This window comes from Halichoeres trimaculatus, unplaced genomic scaffold (genome assembly GCF_033239565.1).
Source record: "Halichoeres trimaculatus isolate MK-OKI-2021-1 unplaced genomic scaffold, fHalTri1.1 fHalTri1_scaffold_16, whole genome shotgun sequence".
Lineage (NCBI taxonomy): Eukaryota > Metazoa > Chordata > Actinopteri > Labriformes > Labridae > Halichoeres > Halichoeres trimaculatus.
This window is the reverse complement of record NW_027437194.1, coordinates 2,747,734-2,775,200: the sequence shown is the minus strand read 5'-3', so window position 1 is coordinate 2,775,200 and position 27,467 is coordinate 2,747,734. Positions and strand designations below refer to the sequence as shown.

General features: G+C 41.1%; 1 protein-coding gene across 1 annotated transcript in view; it reads right to left on the bottom strand.

Annotated features, from left to right (window-relative positions):
• Positions 1-24,811, bottom strand: part of col27a1a (collagen, type XXVII, alpha 1a) — a 101,466-nt gene extending 76,655 nt beyond the window's left edge. The window contains exons 1-4 of the mRNA XM_074690602.1: positions 24,161-24,811; positions 17,931-18,001; positions 8,824-10,322; positions 3,205-3,258 (exon numbers count right to left, since the gene is read on the bottom strand). Coding sequence (XP_074546703.1) covers positions 3,205-3,258; positions 8,824-10,322; positions 17,931-18,001; positions 24,161-24,213 — 1,677 coding nt within the window. The 5' untranslated portion in view covers positions 24,214-24,811. The remainder of the gene's footprint in view (positions 1-3,204; positions 3,259-8,823; positions 10,323-17,930; positions 18,002-24,160) is intronic.
• Between the last annotated feature and the right edge of the window lie 2,656 nt (positions 24,812-27,467).

Below are 27,467 nucleotides of genomic sequence, written 5' to 3'. Positions count from 1 at the left end.
GGAAAAACACATACAAATCCATTTTTTGGAAAAAAAGCTGCCGTCTGGCCGCACACAGAAAGTTCCACTTATTGGTATTCTTATGTAACACTTGGCCTCACCATTCACACAGCTCTCTACAAAATTTAAACCCAATTAAAGTTTAATTTCTAGTAAGATTGATTTGGATAATTAGAAATCCACCTAAGTGAGGCTGATGTTGTGGAACTGTTACTTGAGATGGAACGGGACTTGCTGCCGGGGCTTAAATAGCTTTAATTAGAGCCAGACAAAGACCTCCTTATACATGTATAGCAGAGGGGATCACAGAGAGTTTAGCTACAGAGGCTTTCAGACAGCAATGGTTAGAAATGTTTGAAAAAATGCAAAATCACAGCCAGCTTAACAATCTGTGAGAATGATAGCAACGCTAAATGTGTACATTAAACCAAAAAAGCTAGCTACAGCCACCTTTCTGACACTTACTTTGTTTATAATGCAAATAACACGTTTGGTCCCTATCCATTTAATTTTTCCTACTGTAGTAACAAGTAATTTATCAAAAACTGTTCAAAACTTGTCCAAAATGTAGCAAAAACAAACAAACAAAAAAAGCCATAACTATGTAGCCTGTCAAACACATTTAAAACAACTAACAAACTGATATGCTAGCAACTCATAAAGGCTGTGTGCTATAGCAGCAGCTTCAGGCTACATGTCAAAGTTGCTAGCTCAACTTTCTGCAAAAATGCTCAAGTTTTACAAGGTCAGGATGTTAGGGTGACAACCACATTAGCGTAACAAGTTACTTTAGCGTGTTAACATTGAAGAAATGCTAGTATCTTAGCAAAGCTGTGTGCTAAAGCAGTAGCTTAAGGCCACAAGCTACAGTCCGCAAAGAGTGAATCACTTGGCTAATAAGTTAGGTTGTTGAATGCTGAGATTTAGAGGTGTTAACTACATTAGCATAATGAGATAGTTTAGCATTAGAGACCTGCTAGCACCTTAGTGAAGCTTTGTGCTAAAACAGTAGCTTTAAGCTACAAGCTAGTCAGCAAAGTGTCAATCTCATAGCTAAAAAGCTGGGTTGCTGAATGTTAGGATGTTAACCACATTAGCTTTGTAATATATTGTAGCAATAGCATATAAGACATGCTAGGAACTCATTAAGGCTGTGTGCTAAAGCAGCAGCTTCAGGCTACATGTTAAAGTTGCTAAAGATAATTTAGCGCGTTAACATTGAAGAAATGCTACCATCTTAGCAAAGCTGTGTGCTAGAACAATAGCTTTATGCCACAAGCTGGAGTCAACAAAGGTTTAATCACTTAGTTAATATGCTAAGTTGTTGAATATTATGATGTTAACCACATTAGCGTAATAAGGTAGTTCAGCATGTTAACATTAGAGACATGCTAGCAATTTCTTCAAGCTGTGTGCTTAAACAGTAGCTTTAGGCAACAAGCCAAAGTCAGCAAAGTGTCAGTCTCTTAGCTAATAAGCTAGGTTGTTGAATGCTGTGATGTCAGGATGTTAACTACATTAACATAATATGATAGTTTGCACGAGTGTTAGCATTACAGACATGCTAGCACTTTAGTAAAGCTGTGTCTTAAAGGAGGAGCATTAGGCTACAAGCTGAAGTCAGCAAAGTGTCAATCTCTTAGCTAATAAGCTAAGTTGTAAAATGTTATGATGTTAGCATGTTAACCACATTAGCTTTGTAAGATATTATAGCGTAAGCATATTAGACATGCTAGCAACCCATTAATGCTGTGTGCTAAAGCAGCAGCTTCAGGCTACGTGTTTAAGTTGCTTGCTCAACTTTCTGCTAATATGCTTAAGTTAGCATATTAAGATAGTTTAGCTTTATTAAGACACGCTAGCAACTTAGTGAAACAGTGTGCTAAAACAGTAGCTTTAGCCTACACGCTAAAGAGAACAATATTTCAGTCTCTAGGCTAATAGTCTAGGTTTTAAAGTGTTATGATGTTAACCACGTTAGCTTTGTAAGCTGTTGTTGTGTAATCATGAAAGACATGCTAAATGCAACAGACTCAAACTACACGCTAGAGTCAGTACGTCAACCTTTAAGCTTTAGAAGGTTTAGCATTTAAGTTTGTGAAGGCTATGATTTTTTTAAACAACATTAGCTTAATGAGAAAGTTTTAAGTGTCAGCATTCAGGACATGCTAGCAACTTATTAAGGCTGTGTGCTTCATGCTACATGCTACAAGCCAAAGTCTTTCAACCTCCATGTGAATGTGCAAAGTTTAAGAAGGTTTGGACATTAAAAAGATTAGCTTTGCAAGATATATCAGAGTGTGAGCGGCTGATATTAGGCTTCTTTCCGCTGCGCAGACAACGTCTATATTTTATCCAGTCTATGGTACAGGCTGATGGGGACCAGGCTTAACTTAAGCAATAACGTGAAGCTCTGCACCGAATTTCATCTCTGTATACTCCACAGTTGATCAGACGTAAGACTGTAAGGATTCAGAGCCACTATGAGAGCTAGCAAGGAATCTGGAAAAAAACAAGGGGAGCAGAAGAGAAGACAGACCCAGGAAAGAGACCATATCTATTTAACTGCTCTGGAGAAAGAGGCCTTTCATTAGTCCAGAATGGGATTCCTATGAAGTGTCGCTGCAGTCCGCTGCAAAAGCTCAATGAGGAGAAGAGAGTCCAGCGGAGCCATGTGTTCCCTGTCTGTTTACAGTGCTTTTATTAGGCATCCTGTGGCACAGCCAGGCTTTTGAAAGGCCGTCTTTATAGGAGCTTTCCTGTTTATGCTCAGGGGTGGGAGGTCAGTGCTCGCAGCCCTGTGCTGAATATGGTCAATCCGCCTGCATAGGAAAACACTTTGTGTGTGTAAATGTGTGTGTCAGAGCCGCGATGGGAGCCTGGTTTGGCAGGTTATTATTGAAACTGTAAAAAACGGAGCGAGCGTCTGCCTTTGGGCTGGAACACACAGATACACTCCCTCCTGTCCCTATCTATCAGGCTGTCTGCTTGACTGACTGTTGTGTCTATTTTTTTTTTTGAGTCACCTCCCAGCCAAAAGGTTATTTACTGCCTGTTGTGTTTGAGCTTTCAGTCAACATGTGCGTCAGCAGCAGTAGCAAAAAAACACAAACACTCACACAGGCACGCAGACAGAAAACCACCAGGACAGCTAAATGAAACTAAAACAGCAGATACTTTAAAGTGACACAAGCTGGGACCTACCCGTGGTCCCCTTTTGCCTGGCAGGCCCGGCTTCCCTGGAGGTCCCGGCAGTCCCTGGAGAAAGACAGAGAGAGCAGGAGTTTTAAGTCTGTCATGTATTCTGATAATTAAAAATCCTCCCTCTGATGCAACCACACTTTAAGGCAGGTGTCTGCAACCTTTACTTTCATAGGAGCCATTTTGCCTCAGCTCACCTGGATTTAAGCCATTCACAAGCCACAAAATCTACTTTATCTTAACTATAAAAACTATAAAGTGTTTAAAATTCTAAACAAAGTTAAATTCTAGTAAATTGTTACCCAAACATGAAGATTTTCAAATCAACAAAATTGTAAAAGTAATTTCTTGTTTTTTTTTTTTTTTTTTTTTTTAATAAATTAGCAAAAAAGTCAAGAAATTTTGAAGTTTCAAAATCTTGTTTGTTTGTTTTTTTTGCAAATTTTCAAAAATTTATTAAAAAAAATTAAAAACTTTTGAAGTTTGAAATTTGAAATTTTTCAAAAATTGGTAATGTAACAAATTTGAAAAAAAAAAAAACATCTTAATGTTTAAAAACTTGCAAAATTTTTTCAAAAAACTTTGAATTTGCAAAAATATGCAAAAAGTAAAAAAAAAAAGAAATTAAAAATTTGCAATAATTAAACCAATCACTTTATTTAAGAATCTTGTTTTTTTATCTAAAAAAAATTGCCAACATTTTTAAAAGAAATTTTACTTCCGAAAAAATTGCAAAATTAGAAAAAAAATGAAATTAAATGACCCCCCCCCCCCCACAAAAAATAAAAAAATTAAATTAAAAATTAAAAAATCTTAATTGCAAAAATTATTTTTTTTTTCATAGAAAAAATGAATTTGATAACTTGTAGATAATATATGGCAACTTCTCAATTAAATGGTTTACTCATGTTTTGCATAATTAAGCATGTTTATTAGGGCAGCCTGTGGACAGTTAAGGAAAATAAAAATTCTTCATTTAAATAATAATTTTCAAAGCTTCAAGGAGCCACTGCAAAGGAGTCAAAGAGCCGCATGAGGCTCCAGAGCCACAGATTGCAGACCCCTGCTTTAAGGTGACGAGAGTTCAGCCTTATCCATCAGGAAGCTCAGAGAGTGTGCAGTAGGAAAACGGGGAAAAGCTAGAAATAACAAGTCATTTCCTCGCACCACTCATTGCCTGCTGCTCGGCTTTATCAGCCTTGTGCTCGTTCGTTTTCTTTTAATCGAAAAAGGGTAAAGGGGGGTGAAGGAAAACAAGGCCCGTGGGCTAACGTGAGCTACCTGCAGGGCTTAAATCCTGATAATGTAAAAAGCATAAGCCTTTATAAAGATGAGTGAAAGTGATTCCCTTTCTGCTCTCACCTCACTTTCCAAACCAGCGCCATCCCTCTTTAACCTCTACGTCTAAATGTCACAGCCATTACAGGAGCAAACTGCATGTAGCTAACAGTCTGTGATGTTTTTATCACGCTGAAGATGCTAATTGGCTCCCCACCATCTCCATCCAGGAAGACCTACATGCTTGAGACCACCCCCATTGTTACAGGTGGTGTCCCCTATGGTGGCCCTCGGGACCTGTCGACATCCACCCCCCCCCCCCCCCCCCCCCCCCGCCTGAGTGCCAAAGTCTTCTTCCTTACACTTGTTTGTTTGTTAGTTTGTTTTGTCTTTCCTCTCTTTTCCACCTGTTGGTCTTTAACCTATTTCCTTCTGTCTGTGAGAATCGGTTTGTTGACTCCTCTCCGGCCAATAATGGAGGAGTCTCACGAAGTTTCCACATCAGTATGCATTTTTCAACCACCACTTTTCAAACACAGACTGATGGCAGAGGCTGTTTTCAGTTACAGAGGGACGGCTTTGACTTTGTGCCACCTGAGGACTGAATGTAGCTCATGTTGATACAGATTTCCTCTGATCTCGGGGAGCGATACTTGATTTTTTTTATTTAAGTAACTGTCAGGTTATTAAAAGTTACTGGAAACAGATTCATCAACATATTTAAGTGTGTTTCTTGGTGATTTATTGTCTGGAAGTTTAAATATGAACACGAAAAGTTTGGATGGACTGAATATGTAAAACATGTAAGTAGGAGGAGGAGGAGATGTTGTTGGCACCGATTATGGCGTAGCAAAGCGCGATTGAAATTCATTGTAATTACAATGAAAGATGGTAAGATCTTGGTATTTTGATTGTGTTAACTGTGTTTAACATACTACTGAAAAGGCTATGAAAATTCACGGGCAAATAGTGGCGGTATTTGGCGGAAATGCGCTGGAAGCCAATCACAATTAGATGTAGAAGAAGAAGAGGTCCACATCATGTCATCATTTCCGGTAAGTACGACGCTCAGCAGTATGCGATTTGAGACAGCACTACACCCTCAAAATTTGCGCACTAAGCCAGTGAGTATGTAGTATGCTTAGTACACTCAATTTGAAAATTTTGAGTACACAGTATGGAAGTATGTGATTTGAGACACACTGTATGTTTGTCATCTTTTGATTTTAAGCTCCTTTAACTTGACAAAAAAAAATCCCTACAGGAGAAAAAATACCCAACTACTTATTATACATTCACAAAATCCTCTGTAATCTTTTTTTCCCTTGTAATGTCAAATAAAAACGCCCTGAAACTTTACCTTTCTGCAAATATTTATGACTCCTGACAGCTTGCAGGTCTAATTTAACAGAACACAGAAGCCTGGTTTTGACAGAAGCCCGCTCAGATTTTAACTTGATTTAAAACGACTGCTGCCACGGTCTAAATTAAAAGCTAATCAAATGAAAATTCCAACTTCAATTTCCAGTAATTACATCAAAACTGAGAGCATTTTAATAACAAGAGGGTAAGTGGTGAAACAGAGCAGAGGACGACTTCTTTAAAGCCAAAGGTGCTTCTGATCGGGAACTGTTGCACAGGATGTTTCTCCTGGCAGCTACCGAGCAGTGGAAACACAAGTCCAAATCTTAGTCCTTTTGTGTGTTTCAGTAAAACACTCTCAATGCTTTGTGCAGCCAGAGTGATGAATGAAAAGGCAGTTGGATGAAACCTCAATCAATGGCTCAATCGTTGGCTCCTGGCTTTCATATTTGTCAAAATGCGTGAGTGCAAGCAAAACAGGAAAAACCAAAAGAAGTGACACAAAGAGAAACATCTTCTCCTAATCTTTGAGCTTCAGCGTTGTGCCTTTCGCCTAAATGTGTCAGACAGTCTTCAAATAAATGACCTCATCACCTCCATAAATCATCCTTCTAGGATATTTTCTGTCTGAGATTACAGCACTTCATATTGAGATTGCAGGTAGCGCTTCCTAAAAGGCAGTCATTTGGCGCTCTGTAATGACAGTCAAGCCCGGTGGGGACATCAGTGTGGATGTAAATTAGCCAACCCTTGACACGCCACACTCTGCAATCTACAGCAGCAAATTACAGGCCACTACAAAGAGTAAGCAAGCCAGACGTATCAAACAAACAGGGCCTGCGAGTCAATCACAGGGGAAGCTTTGAGTAAAGGAGTACACACACCCTGAACAGGCTCAGGAGACTCTGAGGAACGGCTTCAACAATTAAACTTAAAACCTTGGAAAGCTCCTGATCTCTGTTTATTTATCAAAAACAAACACAATCCTGACTTTTGCTACCAAGAAGTTAAAACTCACTTAACTCAAAGTCATCAAATCACCAATGCTCCATCAGGATGTGATTAAAAAACACTCCAATGCTAATGAGGAAAATATGACAACCTGGAACTCGAGAAACTGAACCTTCATGCCTCGCTGCTCCCGTCCTGGAAGTATACTACATGCCTAGACTACCTTGTGCCTACAGGGTGATGTTTGCTGACTGTTTTGACCCTTGACCCGGCTTTGAAACAGGGCCATGAGACCTCCACTAGCCCTCCATGACTAAGGAATCTTGTGCAGAGACGGTAAGGCGTCAGACCTGTCACGTCGCACCCAGCCTGGAGGGCACGGTGCTCAGAGAGGAGGGAGAAGAAGACGTATTTCTAACCTGTGTGAGCCCTGGATCCAGACCTGGTCTTTCAGTATTGAACGCATCAACTTTTTTCTCACCACATTTATTTCAAAAGCTGCAATTCAAACAAAATTTCTCCCAGACATTGATATTAACTCAAATAATCCACACATGAAAAGAAATCACAACGTTCAGGTCCATAAATAATGATTATGGTGAATTAAGTACGATAACACAGGAAAAAAGTATTGAACACACCATGGAAAGGCTGAATACTTTGGACAGGAAATGCACCATACCACCTGAAATCTGTCAGTAATTATTACTTGAACTTCCAATTAGTGCAAACCAACATCAGCTGGGCTAGAGCAAATTGATGGTCCTATAAAAAAGGTGTTTTTTTCACCAAGCAGTTAAATAGCACACACCTCATGATGGGTAAAGGCAAAGAGCTCTCTGAAGACATTCACAACCTGATTGTTGCTCAGCATCAGAATGGAACTGGTTACAGACTTATATCAAAGCACCTGAATATTCCAGTCAGCACCGTTGGGGCCATTATTCACAAGTGGAAGAAGCACCACCTTACCATCAACAGGCCACGCACAGGAGCTCCTTGAAGATTTCTGACCAGGGAGTCAGAAAGATAGTCAGAAGAGGACTCAACCAGCCAAGGACCACCCTGAAAGTGCTCCAGAAAGACTTGGAGGCAGCAGGTACAATTGTTACAGAGAAAACAATAGGCAATGCACTCCACCGCCATGGCCTCTATGGACGCTCAGCCCACAAGACTCCATTCCTCAAGAAGCTGGTTTAAAGTTTGCTAAACAGCATCTTGACAAGCCTGTAGAATACTGGGAGAATGTTGTCTGGTCAGATGAGACCAAAACTGAACTTTTGGGCTGTCATACTACAGACCATGTTTGGAGGAGAAATGGCTCTGCACATCAGCCAAAAAACACTACACCAACAGTGAAGTTTGGAGGTGGAAGCATCATGACATGGGGTTGTTTCTCATCTCATGGTGTTGGCAAACTTCATATAACTGACGGAGCAATGAATGGAGCCATGTATGGGGAAATTCTTGATCTGAATCTGCTGCCATCCACCAGGATGATGAAGATGAGACGTGGCTGGACCTTCCAGCAGGACAACCATCCAAAGCACACGGCAAAGTTGACTCTCAAATGGTTTCAGAAAAAGAAAATCAATCTGTTAGAACGGCCTAGTCAATCACCTGACTTCAATCCAACTGAACATTTGTGGAAAGAAGTAAAGAAAAGGGTTCACCAGAGGGCACCAAAGAATATTCCAGATTTAAAGACAATCTGTGCAGAGGAATGGGCCAAAATCACACCTGAGCAGTGTGGGCCATTAGTTCAAACATACAAGAAGCTTCTGGAAGCTGTCATTGCAAACAAAGGCTTCTCCACTAAGTATTAGATGAGTTTCCTGTGTTATCGTACTAAATTCCACATAATCATTATTTATGGACCTGAACGTTGTGATTTCTTTTCATGTGTGGATTATTTGAGTTAATACCAATGTCTGGGAGAAATGTTGTTTGAATTGCATCTTTGGAAACAAATGTGATGAGAAAAAAGCTTTACTTTCTTACAGACAGAATAACACAATCAGATTAACTCACCGGTAGTCCCATCTCTCCTTTCTGTCCAATTGCGCCTTCCAAGAGGGAGAATTGCGTTGGTGGCACCTCCCAGCTCTGGAAGCCATCAGTTGCAGGTGGTGTCACCGGGTTGTACGAAGGTCTAGGTGTTCTTTGGATCACCGGAGACTTGGTAGTCGGGGGTTGCTTTGTTGGTTTGATGACCTGTTTGGAGACCGGCTTGAAGCTCTTAGACGTTGTAGTTTTGGAGATGGTTGCTTTTGAAGGGTTAGCTTTGGGTATCGTTGGTTTCGAGGGAACAACTTTGACAGAGTTTACTTTCGGTTTGGACGGAGTGGCTTTGGAAGGCGTAACTTTAGGTTTAGGGGGTGTTTTCTTGGTGGGTTGCGGTTTCTTCAGGATGGCGCCTTGGTCTGATAAGGCAGCATCAGGTTTCATCTTGGAGGGTTTGGTGTTGGTTGAAGTTGGGATGGTAGATTTCTTTTTGTCATCTGTGATCTTTTTGGAGGTGTTATTGGAAGTGGGCTTCGAGGGAGTGGGTTTTGTTGGTTTCTGATTTGACGCTTTAGAAGTTGAAGGTTTGGGGACTGGTGGTTTAGTTGGGGATACTCTTGTCCTGAGGGGTGCTGTTACAGTTTCAGTCCTTGCGTTAGGTGGTGGGGACGCCAGACCAAGTTGGACTGTGACTGGCATGACAGTTGCCAGCAGAGGTGTAGGTCTGGTCCCAGAACTGGGCTTTATCGTTTGAGTGGGGGCCACTCTTACAGCTGAGGCAGCAGCAGCAACACTCCTGGCGAGGCTGAGCCCTGTGGGTTTCCTGGCTGTTACCGGCCCACCGCGTTTAGGGGGAGCGGCGGTGGCTGTGACGTTTTTTTCTCTTGGAAGGAGAGGCAACAAGGGAGGAAGGTTAGGCCTGTAAGTGTCGGCTTCCCTGCACTGTTTCTTAATGTACCTGCAGTAGTTGTGAGCTGCCTGTGCAGAAGGGACCAGGTCAAACTGGCAGATGGCTCCTTCAAAGTGTGCCGAGGCTTGCTGCTGGCCTGACCGCCCCAGCAGGAAGGAGCCCTGGAGCTCTGGGGCCAGTCCCTCCTCGCTGTCCCACCCAAAGTCTGCATGAACACTCTGCTCTCCGCAGGAGGCATATAGAGTCACTCTCTGTCCATTAATTCCCACTGCCAGCTGGTGCCACTGGCCATCATGGGGCTCGTAGGGCAGTGCCACCGAAGTGTTAGGTCCAGTGTGGAGGACCAGATTGCCCGGAGCAAGCTGCAGACCGAGAAGGAGCTTCTTGCGGCCTGAAAGCAGGGTGAAGAGGAACGCACTATTGACACGGTGTGAACGCACGCTCAGGACCAGTGCCAGATTGGGCCAGATGGCCAATGGGAAGATTGAGCGCAATGGGGACTCGACATGTGCCCGCTGATTGAGGATGACCCCCGATCTGAATGGAATGACCCCTGCTGGCACCGAGCGCGACGGCTTCTCTCCCTTGAGCCCCAACTTTTGGAGGATGTCCACATCTGTAAAAAAAGGAAAGTGGTTACACTTCATAGCATAGTATTTCTGCGTCTTGCAGTCGTCTACTGCAACTTTAGGACTAAACAAATACAACCCAGACAGACATAAATCTAATGAGGAGGATTATGGAGTCCCTGGTTGGTCAATCTATACTCAGAAGTACTGTGGTTGTCTTTGTCTCAAATGTCAGTGGTTTACACCCTCTCCAGCAAAGCAAGATGTGGTATCATACTGAACATATGTCTGCGGTGAGACATGAAACACTTTAAAGCAAACCCACAGCAAATAGCTTCTCAATATAGCATGTTTACTGCTTAACGGGCCAACAAATCTTAAAGGAGCAGTTCACCCTAACATATCATATCCCCAATGTGGCCACGTTCAAACAGCTATAAGGGTGGTAAAAATAATACTGGGTTTGAAAGCCGAGCCAAAACATCACATGATCTTTGCCACATTGTGCCTGAACGTCTTTGAATTCAATGAGGTTAGGCTGGGACTTGAGTTTCCTGGAAAGTGGCAAATGGCAAAAAAGAAAGCTAAAGACAGGTCCTGAACAGTTTCTAGTTTTGCAGCCTATAGTAGACAGGGACCATATTGAAAAATGCTGAACTCAAGCTAGCTTTGCTTGAGTTAGCATAAGGTAAAGAGGACGGTCTTTACCCTCTTTGCAGACAGCTACAGGGGGTCAGTTTTTAGTCAAGTCAGCCAAACAAACTTTAAAAGTAAGGGGCAGTTTTAGGATGAAACACAAAAGTATTGTTGAGTTTCGGCCTCTCGTTTACAAGGAAACAGTGTTTTAGGTGATCTAAAACCCACACTTTTAAAAACAGCCTCAAGAGGGGATTTTTCCCGACAGTAAGTAGGGATGGGTATCATTCACATATGAAACGATACGGTACACATGCCCACTACCTGGTACTCAAAGGTACCAATTTTCAGTACTTTTAATCTGTTTATGTGGTAAAAAAATATCAATTTGTTTGATAACAATACATATTTTTTTCAATTTAACATATTTATTCTTCAATACATTCTACAAGGATGCATTAGGTACCTAAACATGGTACCTTTTGGTTTACATGAATTGGTACCAGGTACTTTTAAAAGAATTCGGCTGGTACCAAGCGGCAACCTCCGGTCTCAGAATATGAGACAATGCTGAAGTGCTAAAATCTGCTGTTTCTCCAGTGTTCGCTTGAGGCTGGCCCCGGAAGTACAGGAAGTCACATACCAAGCCAAAAAAAGCCATTTTCAAAGCAGAAATTAACTTATTTACAGCCTGGTTCAAAAAACATCTCCTGTCTGAGTCAATAATTTTACTATCAGCACACACTGTACGGCATTTCAGAGTATATTGACATTATGAGCTCACCCAATCAGAGCACAGCTCAGGGTCATGTCGTGACCGACAGGTGCCCTATAGCTGTACGCGAAGCCCTTGCCACTACCAATATGGCCGCCATAGCCAATCTGCTTCATTTTCCGTTTCAGAAAGAGACAGGTGACGTCTGGAAGACTACGTTCATGTTTTATACAGTCTATGTTCGGTACCCATCCCTGACCTTAAGCCGGAGTTTTCAGACTTTTTTTCTGACTGTCTTTCGACAAAATGAGCATCTGTTGCTCCACTTTTGCTCTTAGCATTCACCAATACACAGATACGCCCAACTCTACTTCAGAGGAGATCTACCAAAATCTGCTTCTGGACAAGACAGTTGTAGCTCCATCTACAGGCCTGGCATACTTACTACAACAAGATTTTTTTTTTTTTTGCTGTGTTTTTGTGTTTTGGGGTGAAACTTGTCGTGTACATAAAATTCCCCCCCAGCAGAAATGAGCAAATCAGACCAATTTATTTTTAACCAGACTGTAAATAAATGTATTTTTACTATTTTAATTTAGCTTTTTTGAATGAGTGTACATGTAGGTACCACTGTTTTTACAGGCAGCCTCAGGTGGACTCTTTGAGAACTGCAGCTTTTAACACATAAGCATTGACTTCATCATTTCAGACTAGTGTTTATCACTCGGTGGCTGCTAGCTAAATACAAAAAAATCTACTATTTAGTCTGTTCTGTGTTTCTGTAGTAACATAGAATGCTGCAGAAAATACATTAAAGCAAACGATCGTAGGTATATCGATCAGGTGTTGCTTGCAAAACACTAGTAATCACAAGTCATGTAGGACAGGACAGAGCAGGACACCTTTTTAGACTTTGTTTCGTGAGTTCAAACTGTGCTGGATGGAAACATAACGGCTGGCGGAGGTGATTGTGAAGGGAGCGTGTGGTACCAGGAACGGGAATACTTGGGGAATACTCGACTAAAATTTCACAACGTTACGCTGATTTATTTATTAATCTATGAGTTGAAATGTTGCTGTTATCAAGGCATGAACATCACTCGTCTTCTTTCCCCCGTCTGTCTTTCTCATCAGTCGAGCCGGTCTGTAAAACCCACAACATGCCCACAGAAACCACAAGCGAGCCGAGCATCTCTGCACAGGGTACAGTTTCCAGCCTTTCAGCCAGCTTTGACTCTCTGTTCAGACTTTCATTCACAGTATGACCTGTGATCTCAGACCTGTGACCAGGCCCCTCATCATCTTCATTGTCTGCGGCCTCCCTCTGACCTGTGGTCACCCGGCCTTGCCTAATGGGGACATGTGTACAGAGGCTCCGCTTGTGAAAAGATAGAAAAGTGGACAAGCAAAGTTGATGACATGACAGAAAGCGGAAAAAAAAGACGAGGGGAAAGACGGACGGGTCGACCTTACAGTCGCTGTTCTGCTAACCCGCAGGACGAAGGGATTTCAATGAGATGTTTGTCTTTGTATAATACAAGGCTCGCTTCATTAGCCGGCGGACAGAGGGCTGGGACGTCAGAAATATATAATTGCATGGAAAGTTTGGGAGAAATAGTCTAAAGCACGAATTTAATCCTGGTTGAGCTGTTGGTTTTTAAGGAATTAGACCTGAGGGAGGAAGCAGCTCAGGATTCAAAGAGAAGTTTTCGCGTGTATCATGTCAAACATAGATTTCACTAATCTTTAACGTCAGGAGTTATTGAGTTCAATTGATGCAAAGCAGATCTGAACAAATTGGAAAGCTGACTTTTCCACACACGCTGCACCTTTTGTGCAGTAACTTTAGACGTAGCTCCTATAGGAAGGTCTCTGTGGTGTTTCCATGTTCTGTACGAGGCTGTAGGACCCTCTAAACATCAGGGCTTTATAAAACAGTCAGAGGAAACAAGACCGCCATGGGGTATAGTGTTCATATACCCGTCCACACGCTGAACCCTCCTCTCTGTGTGGTCTCCTCCGCTGCACCAGACAACAGGAGCTGCTTTACATGTATCTGTGCAGAGCGTAGACTCCTGTCTCCAAACCCTGCTCGTATTATTACTGCTGCATACATTAACCATGTGGTTTCAGACGTGCAGCTCACTGTATGGATGTGAAGACACACACAGACACACAGGCTTGTGCAGGACACATGGCTGCAGTTCAGAGCTCTGCTCCGTGCCAAGTCACTCAAGTAGGACAGAGAGGGAAACAGAGTCCAAGTCTCGGCTCTCTGTAACGCTATCCCTCGCAGAGGATGAAGTCACTTCATGTATTTGAACAAACTGAAAAGTTTTCTCTTTTGCTGGCCAAGCTTTTCTGCCGTGGGCCTTTTTATGATAAGTCTGAGTGGAAAAGTCGTCCCCACAGCGACGCTTTGCTTGTATTCCCACAATTTGAAAGCATGATTTATTAATTATTTTGAAACAAGAGGCAAGTAAGGTGGAAAAACGGTTTCTTTCCAGTAAACTTGTGCTTGTAAGGATTTTTTGGGGGTACTTACAGTTTATTTGGTCGTGACAGGGGACAGAACTACGAGCATGGGGCAGCATTCAAACTAGGAGCCAGCAGATAACTCATTTAAATACTTTTCATGACTTTACTTTACATATTTGTTAGGTGCCGCTCTGTTGGCTATGGCTGCCTTTTGCAGCGGCTGTCTCTTCTTTGTCGGTTTCTTGTAATTTTTTCATCTCTTTTTCGTCATCTTTGTATCTGGAGTGGATCATTTCTTTGTATGGCTCATTTGTTGGTCGTGGACACCAAACTTTTTGTGTCTTCAGTGATATTTTTACGACTTTTTCTCCTGTGTTTGTCTGGAGATCCTACATGTAACCATGGCTGCATTGTTTACATGTGAAATCAGCTGTTAGCAGCCTTCAGCATGTCAATGCTAATTGGTGCTAGGCCGGATGTTTCCCCACAAGGTGAGGAGAAGGAGGTGGGGATGACGCGCTGGTTCGACCTGTCCTTCCATCCATCGTTATTGGGGACGTAAGATCTATCTCCAATGAGATGGACGAGCTAGCTGTGCTAACCCAGCAACAGAGGGAATACCAGAGGGCAGAGTAGCATCATGCTATTCACAGACATGGCTGGATAATGATGGACAAGCTGTCAGCATCTATTTTCTTATTGACCATTTTGCACTTTCTATACACTTTCTTACTTTTGTTTTCTTCATTGCTGCTGTGACTTCAATTTCGTTGTACTTGTTACAATGACAATAAAGTTGTATTCTATTCTATTCTATTTTAAAGTGTGGATTATGATCAGGCATAAATCTAGAAGGGGGCTTCTAAGTGACGCTCAATTGTCTTTTCACAAAAACTTTCAAAAGCATCCAATACACCACCTTTTATATGACAAAACACAAACATGTAACTCCAGCAGCACCATGTAGTCAAAAACTTTCTTGTACGGCAGGAAAAACACCTGACAACACACACACAGACACAAGGAAGTCCCCTCCTTAGGTAGAACCGGATGCTAGCTACCCCATACGACCTTAAAAACTAACACACACATTATGAAAACAGACTCATTCATGATCTGATTCTGTATAAAGAAAGAGAAATGTCGTGCTCCTTCTTCCTTGCTGTGTGTCTTTCTGCTCTGCTCTCTGTCACAGCCACTACACCACCAGCTCTCCACGTTCCTCTAGTGTTTCATAATTAAGTTTCAAATCTGCAAGAGAAGTACAAAAACATTTGTATCCTGCTTCATTCCTAAAACCTGGCGCCTTTACTGCCCACAATGCCTCTAAACCCCCCACCGTCTGGTCAGTGATGAATCCAGTAGCCTGGCAGATTTTACGTAGGGGAGCGCTCAGTCTAACTCCACACCGCTGGATTCATTTTCAGACCTGTAGTCACCAAAGCCACAGAACTGTAAATACACTTTGATGCTTTAAATCTGTGGGGTCCTGCTTTTATGTGAAAATGGACAACAGTCTCAAAAAAGAGATCAAAAGGTCTCAAAGCTCTGGCTGGACTGGAGGCTTTTTAGAGCAACTGATTGCTCTAAGAGTCATAGTCGTGTTTGTCATCACATTTCCACTAAGAATTGACTTTATCACTAACATTTCCTCCTTCCTTGACTGACAGGTGGCCCAAAAATAGCCTTTTTTTCAATGTAAGAGCAAAATCCAAAACAAAGCAGCCAAAAATCAAAGCTTTGTCAGTTTGATGTATGTATCAGCTAGCTTTTATAATCTGATGTTATTGATAATTAGCGATGCTCTTCCTTGAAATGACTCACTCCCTGTATAAAGATGAGTTTATGTCTAAAACCATGGTAACATCCTCTGCCTTTGGGCTTATCTTGACTCAGGACCTGCCTGACTAATTAAAAGGTAAACAAAAAGTGTCAGCCTTGTTGTAACAAACTGAGATAATGTTTGGCTCCGTCTGCCATCACTTTCAGCGACTGCTGGCCGAGGCCTTTTGAACTCTGCGTGCTGTCGGTCTCCATCACAGAAAGTAAACGAGAGAAGAGGCCGATTGGCTGGACTGTATCTACAGAGGAAAACACCAGATGGTACAAAAATCAGCTTAAATAATCATAAACCGAGCAAAAACAGCTCAGAGGGGCCAAGTTACGTAGGAAGTGGGTCGAATTACGTCCAACCTGGCTGCTTTAGGGGACAATAAAACATGCTACAAGAGACGAAAACGATCAGTGTTTTCATTCTGTTTTTTTTTAAATACTTCTTTAAAAGTATCCTTGAAATAAAACCTGCACCAGGTGAGCTTTCAGCCTCCTTTGGACAGCAGCAGTCAGTTATGAACACAACTGTGTCTTTAGATGATGATATGTGAAGCTTGTAAGCTAACGGCTGCTAATAGCAACAAACTTTGTTAAGCTTTGCTAACGCTTCATATGACCGAGTATCAAAACATGACTTGGATATCGCTGCCTAGTTTCGGTACCCAAAGGGTTGAACATGTGACTGGTGATCGTATGATTGGCTGTAACGATGCAGGCTGATGCTAACTTAGCAGCTCTTGTGCTGTATTTAGCGACATTTCAGACTCTTCTGGCGTCTTTTTTTGTGTAAAATAAGCGGCTACTGACAAATCTAGCAACTTTTCAGTAGTTTGAAGACTGAAGTGAAAGCATGCACTGCAAAAAACTGAAATCTCTCAATTTCGTAACTTTTTGCATTTGGAGTGGGTCATTACTTCGTATGGCTCATTGTTGGTAATGGACACCAAACTGGTTTTGTCTTAAGTGATATTTTTACTGCTTTTTCTTTTGTGTTTGTCTGGAGTTCCTACATGTAACCATGGCTGCATTGTTTACATGTGAAATCAGCTGTTAGCAGCCTGTAGCATGTCAATGCTAGCTGGTGCAAGGCCAGATGTTTCCCACAAAGTGAGGAGAAGGAGGTGAGGATGACGTGCTGGTTCTCAGGTGTGAGCTAAGAAGTGACGACATGGACCTGTCCTTCCATCCATCGTTATTGGGAACGTAAGATCTATCTCCAATAAGATGGACAAGCTAGCTGTGCTAACCCAGCAACAGAGGAAATACCAGAGGGCAGAGTAGCATCATGCTGTTCACAGACATGGCTAACAGAGCTAACAGCAGACACCAACGCCACATTGGAAGAGCTTTTTTTGGAAGAATTTAAAACTGACATTAAAAAATTGACATTAAAAAAAGTATTGTTCAGGAAGAGAAGGTACCAGTAGTGACTTCTTTTTACTCCGTTTTGGTCTCTACCACTGGCTGAAGCTAATCTATGCTATTATGCAGTGAGTTCCCCGGCTAGCAGCTAGCTTTGCTCCTTGCTAATTAGCAGGTAGCCTACAGCTGCTTTTCAGAGCTTTTAAGCTCAAAAACATCTGTGAAAATCAACACTTCAGGAGCAGTGAGGGTGAAATAAATCTGACAAAACGTGAGCCAGGCAGGTAAAAAAAACAAGCTCTATAACTTTTAAAGGCGGCTCAGCTTCAGGTGGTAATCCCCCCGAGGGTCATCACGGCTAATGACTCTACACACACTGTTTTCTCAAGCATGAAGGCAGTATTTTTTAATTTTTGTCCCTGGATTTTTGATTTGATCACTCCCCTGCTCACTCAGCTGCTCTCACACTCGTCGTCAGGGCAACTGCTGTCCCAATTCTCATTGCAATGTGTTTACGTGCTTGGGCAATGACCAAACAGGCAAAGAATAACTCAAAAATCCCCCCGTTGAGTAATGCTGCAAGCTTTACAGATTTTTCCATGTGTTAAGTTTCAGGGAGAAAGAGTCTTACCTTCAGAGTGTACTTGTGTAAGTCCCAGGTAACACGTACAATATAAAACTGTACAGAGCAATAGGGCTCTCCTGGGGAAAGAGAAGAGAAAGAGTTAGATGGAGGTAACGCAGAAAAAAAATCTGTAAAACTTTTAAATCATTGTTTGATAAGGAATCTTTAAATAACAGAAGAGGTTGCCAGGTTAGCAGAAATCCAGTATACTGTATGAAACATGGATGTGGTCAATTCACGGGGAATGATATTTGGCAACTTCATGCTTTTGTAATTTAAACAAAAGAGATAAACCCAATGGATCGGCTCATTGATACTAATGGAAACTATTTTCTTGCTAATCCCGCTTTAGGAATCTATAGACCAGGATCAGATCAGTGCAGCTCTTATTGAAACTGCTGACCGCACAAAAGGCAATCGCCTGAGAAACTGCCACTTACACAGGAAACCTTTTGACTCTGACTCAAAAAAAGATAAAAATCAGTTATCCAAAACAATTCTTAATAAACTAGGCTAAAAAAACACGTTTATTTCTGCTGTAAAAACAGGCGTTTCAACATGGAACCAAATGGAGATTTGGTATTTTTGGAGCCAGCCCCTAGTGGACACTTGTGGTACTGCTTTTCTTTTTTTCCTTTTTTGATTCCTGCACTTTACCATTGCTCCGTGCTGGATACCAAGGCAGGGATGATGTGCTTTTTTCCCGATTTAATTCTTTTTGTGATTTTTGGGGTGCAAATTCGATATAAATTGAGATTCTTCCGTATGTCTAATTTTTGGGTTGTTATTTAACACTACACCAAGTGAAAAAGTTGAATGATGATGATGATCTCTAAAGACAGTATCAGGAGACATTATTTCCCAATAAATGTGCAAAGATATTACATTACAACTATTTTCCAACCAAGCTAATAAACAAAGACAAAAATGAGGAATTTAAACTTGGGGGAAAAAAAAAAAGAAAAATCAGTTTTTAACAAAAAAAAAAAATCAAATTTTTCTTTTGACTCTGACCCAAAAAAAGATAAAATCAGTCATCCAAAACCAATTCTTAATAAACTGAGCTAAAAACATGTTTATTTCTGCTGTAAAAACAGGCGTTTCAATATGGAACCAAATGGAGATTTGGTATTTTTGGAGCCAGCCCCTAGTGGACACTTGTGCTACTGCTTTTCTTTTGTTTCTTTTTTGATTCCTGATCTTTAACATTTCTGCTTACTGGATACAAGGGCTGAAACAATCTGCTTTTTTCTGGATTTGATTCTTTTTGCGATTTTTGGGGTGCATACTTGATTCAAATTCTTCAACATTTTTGATTTTTGGGTTGTTTTTTTTAACACCAGACCAAGTAAAAAGGTTGAATGATGATGATGATATCTACAAACTTTAGCAGGAGCCATATTTTCCCAATAAATGCACAGGGATATGACATCTCAACTTTTTTCCAACCCAGCTTACAAACAAAGACAAAAATGAGGGATTTAAATTTGAAAAAAGAAAAATCATTTTTAAAAAAATCTAATTTTTTTCTATTGACTCTGACTCAAAAAAAAGATAAAAATCAGTTATACAAAAAAATTCTCAATTAACTGAGCTAAAAAACATGTTTGTTTCTGCTGTAAAAACAGGCGTTTTAACATGGAACCAAAAGGATATTTGGCATTTTTGGAGCCAGCCCCTAGTGGACGCTTGTGGTACTGCTTTTCTTTTTTCTCTCTTTTGATTTCTGCACTTTAACATAGCTGCTTACTGGATACCAGGGCTGGAATTATCTTTTTTTTTCTGGATTTGATTATTTTTATAATTTTTGGGGTGCAAATTTAATTTAAATTCTTCAATATTTCTGATTTTTGGTTTGCTTTTTTAACACCACACTAAGTGAAAAATTTGAATGATGATGATATCTACAGACTATACTAGGAGCCATACTGTCCAAAAAATGTACAACTTTTTTTCAGCCCAGCTTATAAATAAAGACAAAAATGAAGGATTTAAATAAAAAAAAATTATAACAAAAAAAAAAAATCACAACACATCGATTTCATCCCCTCCTAGCTACTTTTTAAAGCAGAATGTTTGGAACAATGTGCAACCAGACAGCCCCCCCAAAAGTGAAGCCAAAACATCTGAAGCTCCCTAACCCTGCTTTGTCTATGCTAACAGACAGAAATTAATAAAATAATAAAAATAAGAATTGTAGATCATTTTGCTTCTTGTCTTTACCTAAAAAAAGAATTAACCAAAAGCTAAACTGCAAAAATAATAAGACTTTTCTTCTTTCCCCTCCTTTTCTTTTGTTTAAGATTTTTTATTTTCATATTGTACCTTTATTTCTATGGCAACACGAGTGAAACAAAGACAAACTAAACTTAACTAAACAAAGATCAAGCTTTGAATCAAAATCAAGCAAACTTTTCTCCAACATACTTTACTTCATTTTATTCCTATCTTACTGATTCGTGCTCATTTCTGCGAGAAATTTAGCTACAACTGGCGATTTTTGCTATTAAACATGGACTCTGACACCATGATTGACAGCTCTGTTGACATATGAGGCTCTTCTTAGCCTTGCAGAGAGAGAAACATCATCATTCAAGCAGCATTTTCACTGTTAATTGAATTAAAAGTTGGGAGAGGATTATTTTGGCTTCATTTTTGTGCACTTAGAGAAAAGAGCATACCATCCATCTTTATATACAGCGAATGACGCTCACTTGTTTAAGTTTTTGCTGATTAATCAAATTTTCAAGGTTCATGGGAGACTAAATTTCCAATATCTCATTGATTTTTGCATCACACCGACTGCAAAACGACCTCATGTGCTTTGCATTTGAGCCTCTGATGCCCCCTGAGAAACAGATGAGAGAATAATTCTGCAAAAGCACTTACAACTCAGCAAGCTAAGACCAGCACTCCTCTCCAAAACACACACAGACACACACACACGCAGACCGCTTCGAGTTGTGGTTTGTAAGACAGAAATACAACAGTGGACCTATCCATCAACTCTCTGCCCAAAACCAACATGCGTACGCCCACACACACACACACACACTGAGCACGCTCACACACACATGCTGCCTCCTGCAGCACATCCAGGTGTGCCACAGAGGTAAGAGCCTGATTGGCATGTGGACTGAGAGCTCAGCAGGGGACTGAGATCTGGTGACAGGCAGGGGCAGCCACTGTTTACCGCTGGAGGTCACACACACACTCACTCACACACACACACACGCACAGATTGGAGGAGGAAATGTGTATAGCAGCTGTGGCAGACAGGAGGGGGCGTGGGCCGACAGCTCCAAATACATAAATGTGGGAAAGACGTCGCAGGAACTTGTTTACCTTCAGCGTTACGGGCAAAAATGTGTCTGTGTCTCACTTTTTTTCATCCTCCTGCCAAAGTATGCCACGCTAACCACTAGCTGCTGCGCCCACGGGTCTGAATGATCATAATCAGGATGTGTGTGTACATATCAGAGTGTGTGATTGTGTGTTTTGGGTGTCTGTGTCTGCCTGTCTTCCCAGTCGCTAATAAAGCCTCATCACAATCAAGCTCACATACAGCTGCTTGTGGTTACCCAGGATGCTTAGAGTGAGTGTGTGTGAGTGTGTGTGAGTGTGTGTGTCCTAGACTAACAGCTGGTTACACTCTCATTCATCGTCTTATCAGCTGAGGAGGGATCTGCTTTCCTAAAATGAGTCATGGATGCCGACTAGTTTTACTGCCTAGCGCTCTGTCCCTTGGGCTGTTTACATCCGTTCCCATGGAAACCGAGCTATCACCGTTTTCACGTTAAAACCACTCAGTAGCTCGTTTGGATTCCCGTTGTAATGCTTTTCTTCGAGCGTTTAAATCAGTGAAGCTGACATTTGGACGCTGACCCCGTCTGGTGTGGTTTTCCAACAGCGAGCTCTGACACGACTCCCTGTGGGAGGTTTTGGCCAAGCTGAGTGGACAAAAAAAAGCGAGCCAGATGAACAATACCTCCTCTGAAGTCATGCACCAAAAACCAGACGGTCTAACCTATACGTTGGGCTGAGAGCCACTAACTCACATTTCAAGCACAAGCAGAAAAAGAAGGATGATAAAATCTCTCTCTGCTCGTGATTGGCACTCAGAAATATCTGCTGCCACATTTCATAATCGGGAGCAGAGATCTCCACATGACATCCGACAGATTGGGTTCATATTTCCTCGCGTTTCTTCTCCTGAAGCCTGAAGTCTGATTCTAACCTCTCGACCTCACAAACCACCTCCTCCTCCTCCTCCTCCTCCTCCTGCGCTGCTCCACACACAGCCCGTCTGTAGCCCAGCTCAATCAAAGGCTGACCAGGAAAAAAAAAAAAAAAAAAAAAGGAAAGAAAAAACTCTTAGATGCCATTTCCGTTTCTTTTCACAGGTTTGGGGACTGCTCAATGATTCCCTTGAAGGACTTCCCAAAGGTTAGCCCGAGCCCCACAGAAACACCCACACCTCCACACACACAGTGGAAAATTCCTCTCCGTGGGCTGACACTTGGAGAGGCTGATGAGGATCTGACTTGTGCAAGGGTCAGTGCAACATTTGCACATCCATCATCTGTTCTCCCTGCAGTTAAAATGATATTCCTGCTCCGGCCAGTTCAAGAAACCAGCTACGGTTTTACATCTGAGGGGAGATTTTGAATTTGAGTGGTGCACAGAGTTGAAAGCATGTGCTAATTTCTAACTCTTGTCCTTACTAGATCAAAAAATGTGCATTTACCAGCAATAAAATGCCCAAAAATGACAAGCAGGATATCAGTAAAATAAAAAATAAGAAAGATATGATAGACGAAACACAGCGCTAGCTTGTTGTCGCTGGATTTAGCCGCTACTGATAGAGTAAAAAGTTAGAAAATTTAACCCAAAGTTAGTTTTTGAAGTCAAAATGAAAAATTGCAAAAGAAAAAATCCACATTTAAAGCCAGAAATGGGATGCAAAGGGCGCCACCAAGTGGCAAAACGGTGAATGGTGCAGTTTGCACCTCACAGGTACAGGTCTTTTCATCCGTCTTTCCAATTTACGCACAAGTTTCATGAGTATCGTGCTGAATTTTGCTTCTCCAGAGCTTAGATCTTCAAGACTTTGAGTTTTTCGTGACTTTTTGTGACAAACTTTTCTGTCACGTGCGTAAAATTCAGCAAACTCCATCTGATCCAATTTGCCACAATGAGAAACCAGGTGACGGTGCGTCAAACTTCCAAGACTTCTCCATTAGCTGAACTATGTGTCCAACACAGTGAAACTGACATTTTCATTCTTTAAATCATCTTCAAATTTCCTCCAACATCGATAAAAACCACTGAATTCAATGAATGTGCGCCTTTTACGCGTAATCTGCTCCAGTTGCTTTTGGGGAAAAAAAATCAACACTGCAGCCAAGTCATGAACAGAGATGCAGTCAATTTAAGAGCCTGATGTGTTTTTCACTGTCTGTGAAAATGCACGCCGTAAACACACGCAGGAAACATCTGCAGCGTGTGCACAGAGCGACGAAGTTTCTCCCTGCAGCCGCTGGATGTTCTTCTTAATGAATGAGTAAATGGATAAAGTGGGAGATCTCGAGGAAAATATTGCAAAAGCTTATGTAATAGTTTAAGCTGAGTGGCTTTTAGTAACTTTTTCAGAAAAGGTTGGAAACGACACGACCTGAAAATGAGAATGAACCGGGTTCACTGTGCGTAAATGTGGCTGCGCGTAAAGGGGAAAACATGAAAAGCATCCCCACAAAGTGTGGCCAAGGATGCAGTGGATGCTGCTGGAGGTTTACAGCTTTCATTACAGGGCTGTTTAGTTTGTTTTAACAGATGAGTCACATCAGTAAACACTGCATGGACTTTTCAACATGCATTCTTCGACATCTGCCAAGAAAGTTTAAAAGTTTTTGCGCAAAAGTCAAAAAGAAGGTGAGGACTGAATGAAAGCAATTTGAGCCAATTCGATCTTTTTATCCAGATAAAACAGGAAAAAAATTAATCTACTCTGTTTCCCCAAGGTTTTGATTGAGTCAAATGACCCCCTTGGTCCAACAGACCCCATGCAGAGCCTCGAGTCCCCTGTGGACAGCACTCCTGCATGGGGAGCTGGACCTCCGCCAGCCGGTACATCACAGACAGGTACGCACATGGACGCACACAGCTCCTTGGATCGCAACCCAACATCCTCCCTCCACCAAGAAACAAACAGATGAGAGAAATGAAGAGTTACTCACTTTGTGTCTAGATGAGAGGTTCTGCAATCTCTCCTTCGGGTGCCTAAATTCATTTGTATTCATTTGTCCTGGCAGTCAAAAACCTGACCGTTAATCACAGCGTGACTCCTTCGCAAGGGGGGCAGACGACATCGGCCGCCGTTTTACACATTTGACAAGCTTGAGATGAAGTTCCAGAGGGGAAAACTCATGTTGATTTGCCTGTCAAGCCCGACATAAATTCCTCCTGGCAGGCTGCTGCTTTCACAGAGAGTTTTCCTGTGCGATTGTCTGTCGATATTCCCCTGTGTTTCATTCATTTATGCCGATCCAGAGCGAGGGACGCGCAGCCCGGGCAGAAAGCTGAGGTTCCTTTTTGGAGGGGGGTTACGGAGTCAGGAGCGCTCGACTCATCCCTTTCCTTTTTAAATGGGCTTTCTGTGGGTAAAGCGATGGCAAATGCACCGCACGGCCAGGTGTCAAGTTACAAACCCAGCGGTTGTACGGAGCAACTACACGCCTTTCTCCAGGGGGGTGGCCACATGGATCCCACCCAGAGCCCCATGCGCCGGTGGAGAGTCTGAATGAAGCTCGGGGAGGCTCCGCGGGAAGGCTGGCTGTGTGAAGCAGGGACACTTAATCCAAGAGCCCTTAACCTGAGTCTCTGTTTCCACCCAACACATGTGAGGAGTTGTGTTCGGTTAAATATCAGCAAAAAAAGTCATTAAAGAAACTTCTCTCACCTGAGAGCTACAGCAAAACCTTAAACATCCAGAGGAAACTTGGCGGTAAAGGCTCTGTCTTTACTCGAGGAGTGAAAATGGTGAAAATTGAAGGTGTTTCGGTTTAAACTACCAAACACTGCCAACAACGATCCAACAGAGCTGAACTTCGACGATTAATAAAGATATTGATTAAATTAGCACAAGGCTTTATGTTAAACGGCTAAAAAGTGCATTAAACCTGTCTATTGTTACAAAAAGACACCAAAACAGGAAACTATCAGGTAAAAATCCACAACAAACAAGGTGGCGCCAAAAATGTATGGTAGCCTGAAGTGGACAAGCATCCACACATTTTTTTTCCCATTTATTTATTTATTTTTTTAAATTTAAATACAGTTTAAATCAGCTAAGGATATCAACTTTAAAAAATTGTTATCTGGTGAAAAAACTCCTTTCTTATAATTTTTGAGTTCTGAACTCAAAAATTGACTAAAAATTTTTTTTATATATACCACAAAAAATCAAAAGGTACCATGTTTCGGTACCTGAACTGACCCAACAAACCATCATTGTGACTGTGGGGGAGTAGATAAGTCGGCAATTTTCCATGCTGGACATAACCACAGCGTTGCAAGGTTATATAATAATCATAATAATAATAATAATAATAATAATAATAATAATAATAATAATAATATAATGATAATTACTATTATTATAAAATTTTAAAATAAATAATAATAATTTATTAAAAAATAAATGATAATAATACAATTTCTTTATATAGTACTTTTCAAAAACAATGTAACAAAGTGCCTTACAAAAAAAGTAAACAGTAAAAACAAAATAAAAGAGAAAAAGTAAAAGAGAGATAAGAGAAATGTAAGACATTACATTAAATAAAAAAGGCTAAAATGTCTGTAAAATAAAATCAATAAAATGTTAAAACAGAAAAACAAAAGGCAAACGATTTCAGAATATGACAAATTTAATATTTATGTTGTAAAACTTTGAAAATTTATTGAACAAATTCAAATTTATTACCACATAAACACACAAAGTGCCAAAAAGGACTCACGTTCAGTACCAATACCATTTGCTAGCTACCAAGCATTGGTTCTGTATCATTTCAAATGTAAATGGTACCCATCCCTAAATGTATATATATATATATATATATATATATATATATATATATATATATATATATATATATATATATATATATATATATATATATATATATATATATGTTGTTTTCTTAAATTACCGACAAATTAGTCAATATACATTAAATTTCAGTCGTTTTCCAAAAAAAAAAGATGTTTTGAAACCCACCTTCAGTCATTTTACAATTAGTCAAAGAAGACACAAAGTGCTAACCTGTCAGTCAACTCAGCCATGTTAGCCTTATTTTCTTCAAAGATACATCATGAAATACCCAAACTTTCCCACAGTGTGTTCCAATAAATAAATGAGCCACACGCCTGTCAACATGTTTATTTCTGCAGGGAAAATATGCATTTAAACATTGGTGTTGGTGGGGATTGCTTGGCTTTTGCAGCCATCCCCATGTGGACACTTGAGGAACTGCACTTCACTGCATCAGCTGGAGCTACTGCTTGATTATCACTGGAAAACTCAGTAAACAAAGACAAAAAAGCACATTTGAAACAGTGTGTGTTAGTTTGAGATGACTGTCAGGTTAGAAATATGAGAAGACAGAAGGATAAAAGGTTTTTTTTATAAGCTGGTCTGAACTTTGCAACACTGTGGTAAAAGTTTTGTAACTTTCCCCTCTGACGGCAGAGATCACACCAGTCCTCCCATTGTGTCAGAGCCGTGTTAATGGAGACGGAGCAGCACCTGGATCAGCTCCCATTACAACAAGAGGGGTCGCGGCCCGGTGCAGGTTAAGGCCCACCTAAGACCACCGCTCGACCACGAGAGAACCAGTAATTACCACCTGACATCTGTTTGACGGGTTCAGTGAATGAGCGTGCTTAACGGGGATAAAGATGATTTGTGTCCCTTCAAAATAAAAGCTTCATCGGATATAGGCGAGTCGACACTTTTCATGAGGACAAATTCCTGACATTCAGGTCTGTGAATTATCCTGTAAACTGGCGGATTGTTTCTCCAGATTATGTGGAGTTGAAATGTAGGAATAAAATGGACAGAGAAATCTTAAAATCTCTTGAAAAAGTGAAGAAAATGAATTATTTTATGGTATTTTTAGGAGAACAGATCCTCTCATGTGCAGGTTAAACAAATAAGCAATATCAGCTAAACTAACAGCCTCTGGCATTCAGGAAAACACACACACACTCACACACACCTGCCTGGGCCACAGTCCACCATCTCTGAGATTATTCTCCAAATAGCTGCGAGTAATTATTCATAATTTCACTTAAGTTGTATTTATGTAAAATAAGAAATAAGAAGATTTTATCAGATGATCGTCAAATGAATGAATGAGTTCAGTCAAACACTCTGGATGTGTTAAGAAGGCCTCAGAATAAGACCCGGGTCTGTAAGGAGTGGACTTTGAGCTGACCGGTCAGCGGCCTGAAGCACTCAGAGGTCGCCTTGAGTGACACCTT